Genomic DNA, 4,672 nt, shown 5'->3' on the forward strand with positions numbered 1-4,672 from the left:
GCTGTCATCTTTACAATCACTGTTAAAACTCAGCCTCACAGATTGCAGCTTTCTTAGGAAGAAAACTGCTGAATTAACTTGAGTTAGGTGCACTACATGGACTTCTCAGTGAAGTCAACACATTCTACAGACAGCAGTTTAAATGAAAGGCAAAGAGCCTAGAGTCTGCTTGCTAGAGCAGATGAAAGCTACAGAGTGAGTCACCTCCAGGACTTTATCTTGTGTTAGCATGCAAAGTGTATACCTCTCTCTCCTACTAAAAAACAAGGAGAGGAGAACTCTTGTCTTTAGGAACTAGGGCTCTTCCGTTACAATACTAACCATCTTCCAGCAGTGGCTCATGACCTCATAAATTGCCTTGGAGGCCAGTTTGGGTTTGTAGAGCCGAAATCCTGCATTGATTTCTTCCACCACTTCTGCATTGGTGCGATTCTCATAGGGGATTTTACCTTCACTGAAGACCTCCCACATCAGCACTCCTAAAGCAAACAAATGACCAAAAACACAAAGAAGCAAATAAAATCCTTGGCAGATCCACAGCCACCTTCCACCTGATCTTCTCTGCAGCTCAGCAGTGGTGTCTATTACTTGGAAAAGCATTTTCACCTGGATTCTTAGTACATATCTGAAAAATCTCCTCCTCTGCAAAATGTCCCAGGTGGTGTGATTCCCTGGGATGAATTCACGTGCAATGACAGTGGAATTTCAAAGGATTGCAGCACATTTTTTCTCTTCCTAAACAGTCAAATATTTTCCTGTGAATACTGTTCAGAGCAGTACAGAAACTTGTGCTTTTCTAGTGTGGTGGAAGAGAGACAGGCAAAGACTGTTGAATACATTGTGATTGGCCACCAGATCAGAGAGGCTCTGCAAATGGAGTGAATACAAGGGATCTGTGTTATTATGAGGTTTAATTTCTTTGGTCGCCTAATATGACTGACTTGGTAAACTGTGCTCACATTGCAGGGGAAAAGGGGGACAGACAGATGGATAGACTGATCTGAAACAAAGCAGTGTAACTCCACAGTCAACTTTGCTAAAAAACACCTGCTTTCCAGCTTTGAATTCTTCCAATAGGAAGATGCATAGAGATTGCAGCTCTTCACCAATGATACTGGCTCTACTGAAGGATAAGCAAAGCAGTTGTACTCCCTCAGTGTGCAGATTCCTGCACTGGGAATTTCTCACATCCATTTTATTCTCCTGGGCACAGCAGGATTTCAGGCCTGGCAGAAGAGATGAATGGGCTGCAGAGTAGCAGAGCAGAAAGCTTCTCACAGTCATGAGACCATGACACGACAGAAGAATCCTCTTATGCAAACCCCACTGGATGGGGAGATAACAAGTCTGACAGATATACAACGCTACAGTCTGCGCATTTCACAACGAAGGACTGACCAACACAAGCAAAGCTCACCAGTATTTCATTCAGGACTGAAGCTGGAGGGAGCCAGCTTCCCCAGGCTTGGCATCACTCAGGAAATTAAACTGAGCACTCTTTTTGGGAGCATCTAGCTCTCAGTATACAGGCCAGTTTCTGATTTGTGAAGCTGAACCACCTTCTTACCAAAGTAGCATCTTTCCTCATGTCACTGCCACTTCGCTGTGAGGTGTCAGAAGTAGCTCCACTGGCAAATGTTGTCCCCTTGTGGTGAGTGCTGACAGCCTCCTCAACATGCCAGGGGACACAGAAAGAGGAATGGTGCTCTCCAACGCATCTCCCGTTTGGGTTCATGAAGGCAGTTGTGTGTGTCTGAGCACCCAGCTCCCACTGCACTGCTCGTAACCCACCACAGGAATGCACCACTCATGCATAAGACAGTAAAGGGAGAGGGAAGCACAGAATTCACAAGTGCAGACTAGCAAAGGTTATAATCCTGCATTATTTACTGTGAGGCCCGGAGCTGAGTGGCACCCCATTGACTGTGTGCTGTGCACAGCACACTGCACCGATTCATTCTGCAGCACCATGATTTGCATGCTGGCTGGAGGTGGGCCAGATACATCAGTGTGCCAGATCAACAGGCCAGGGGGTAGCCTTTGTTATCTTCAGTGCCAGTGACTTTGGGGAAAAAAGTGTACAATGGGTTTCTTATCTATGAGTGTTCAGAAGAGAGACCAAGGAACAGAAACAAGTCATAAAACAATGCGTTGGGGAGCAGGAAATGAGGTGAGAAAATGTGAGCAGTGAAATAATGTTTTCAGGTTGGAATAAAGCAAATGGAATCAGCAGAACAAACTTGGAAAGACAGTGCTCAAGACTGATGTGCAGAGAGATGGAGTGTGTAAATGTCTTTCTTTTCTTTATTTAATCTTGCCAGCGAGTCTCCAACCTCTTCTTGGACACTTCTGCTATACCAGCGTGAAACAGAGTTCATTATGTCATATTATATAGCATTGCACAGGTCTAATACATTAAATTGGCAGTATTTGCAGTGTTCCAAAGTATGTAGGTAGTTTACTGTTCTTTCCTTTCTTTAGCTTAAATGATTTAGACTTGCTTTCTTAAGCCTTTACTCAGGCATAATACCCTTGGAGCCCAGAGGATGTAGTGTTTGGGCGAGTTTACTTGAGGACTGAGCCCCTAGTTTTTCTCAGCTGAGAAAATGTTTGCTGAATTTTTTTCATTCTGACACGAGGTTCTTACCAAATGACCAAACGTCAGATTTGGTGCTGTAGTTGCTGTAGGAGAAAACCTCTGGAGCAGACCACTTGACTGGAAACTTGGTACCTGTGGAGCTGGTATACTGATCATCAAGGACAATCCTGGAAAAGGAAGAGGAGGGAGCTTGCTGAGTAACCCGCCCATCTCATGACAGCCCTGCAGGGAGCGTGCGCAGCCTCAGCAGCATTACCTCGACATCCCGAAGTCAGACACCTTGACCACGTGGGATTCTCCCACCAGGCAGTTCCTGGCGGCCTGCAAGAAGGTACAAAGGCAGAAAGTCAGGCCTGAAAGACTATTACGGCTGCTCAGTTGCTTTTATCCTTGCAGAGCAGATAGTGCTTAAAAAAGAGAATCAAAGTGACATTGTACCATACAAAGAAGGTGAAAATTTGAGGTTCTCGTGCTTTCTGTACATTTTACAGCTAGCGTGTTCCTGTAGCCACAAAAACCATTCAACCATCAGTCTGACTTGTTGTCCAGAAAGGGCAGAAAAAGACCCTAAAATATCTACAGCTACTTGCAGTCCTTGCTCCACTAAAGCAGCAGTGACTGATGCAGCTTGACTGAACAGCATGTAATTAAAAGTATTTTGTCAGCAATGCATGTTTATGCAAATGTTAAAACAGGTGTTTTTGGTATCCTCACTGATTTTTAGACATGAAGAGTGGTCAATCCCTGGGAACTATGGGAGCTGGGGCTCTCTGTGAGCAAAAGAGTTCACTCAGAAAAAAGAGGCAAACTTTATGTCTTTGTTTCTTCTCTCTAAAATACAATTAAGGAAAACAGATTAATCAGAAGACACTGAATCCTCTGTCAACAGACAGGCAGGAGGAGCGTGAAAGCTAAGGGTAAGAAAGGGAGAAAGCACAGGGAAAAGCTGAGCTGGAGCAGAGAGAAAGTCTATGTGGGACCGACATACCAGGTCTCTGTGGATGACAGAGTTTTGTTCCAGATAAGCCATCCCTTCACACACATCTTGGCACATCCCCAGAAGGGTTTCCTTTGAAAAACTGCCCCGCTGGCTCCTGAGGTAGTCGGACAAGCAGCCATTCTCCATGAACTCAAATACCAGACAAATGGGAGTGTTCTCAAAGCACACACCATAGAGCTGGACTAGCTTGGGGTGAGAGAGCTTCCTGTGGGATAGGAGGGAAGGTGGAAAAGAGGCTGAAATAGTCTCAGTGCTTTCTAAACTTACAGCAAGTATGCTATATACAGCCACCTATGTCTTCTTGTGGTACCCCTCTCTCCACAAAACTGGAAGAAGAAAATGTGTAGACCACTTCTAATGGCAAGTAGCAATACTATCATCCCATGTTAATGGTAACAGTTACCAGAAAATTTTCTGCATAGGACATAATCCAATCAAACAAAAATAAAATCCATTTCTGTCTATTTCAAAGGGAGGGAAATGGAAAGGGACGTAATCCAATCAAACAAAAATCAAACAAATTCTGTCTATTTCAAAGGGAGGGAAATGGAAAAAACCCACAAAGTCAATAAACCCAAAAAGAAATATTTTCTGTTGTGCAAAGCAAAAAAATTTCACAGGTAAGGTTTTTAATTTCCCTCAAATTTTAAGAGATTTCTTTTTTGACAAGAAACACATTGCTCTCCAAGATATACCATCAATTAACCCTACCTTCCAGAACAGCAGAGATTGGGAAGACCATTCTGGATATTGATAGGCTTAGAAGCACAGTAATTCACGTACACTTTGCATTGCCTTCTTTTGTAAGCACCTGAGGTCACTGGTCTCTATGCTATTTAGATGCGTAGTTGATAATCCAAGTTTACATTTCACACTCGTATTCCACAGTGTTATCACAACACTTTAGTTCAGTCTTATGAATCCTACAAGGCCTGATTTTCTTGTTGAATCTACCACTTACATCAAGACTTTAGCTTCCTCGATGAAATCCTCTTCAGACACAAGGCCTGATTTTCTTGGTGAATCTATCACTTACATCAATACTTTAGCTTCCTCGATGAAATCCTCTTCAG

The 4,672-nt window shown here is 43.5% G+C and overlaps 1 protein-coding gene across 1 annotated transcript; it reads right to left on the bottom strand.

The window, feature by feature from the left end:
• Nucleotides 1-321: 321 nt before the first annotated feature.
• Nucleotides 322-3,804, bottom strand: LOC104272450 (tyrosine-protein kinase ITK/TSK-like; the record flags this gene model as incomplete). The annotated part of the gene is made up of 4 exons (XM_009867446.1): nt 322-479; nt 2,648-2,766; nt 2,856-2,920; nt 3,588-3,804. Coding segments are annotated over 4 exons (559 nt in total), but the record flags the coding sequence as incomplete, so codon positions are not given.
• Between the last annotated feature and the right edge of the window lie 868 nt (nt 3,805-4,672).

Source organism: Apaloderma vittatum, unplaced genomic scaffold, assembly GCF_000703405.1.
Source record: "Apaloderma vittatum isolate BGI_N311 unplaced genomic scaffold, ASM70340v1 scaffold9534, whole genome shotgun sequence".
NCBI lineage: Eukaryota > Metazoa > Chordata > Aves > Trogoniformes > Trogonidae > Apaloderma > Apaloderma vittatum.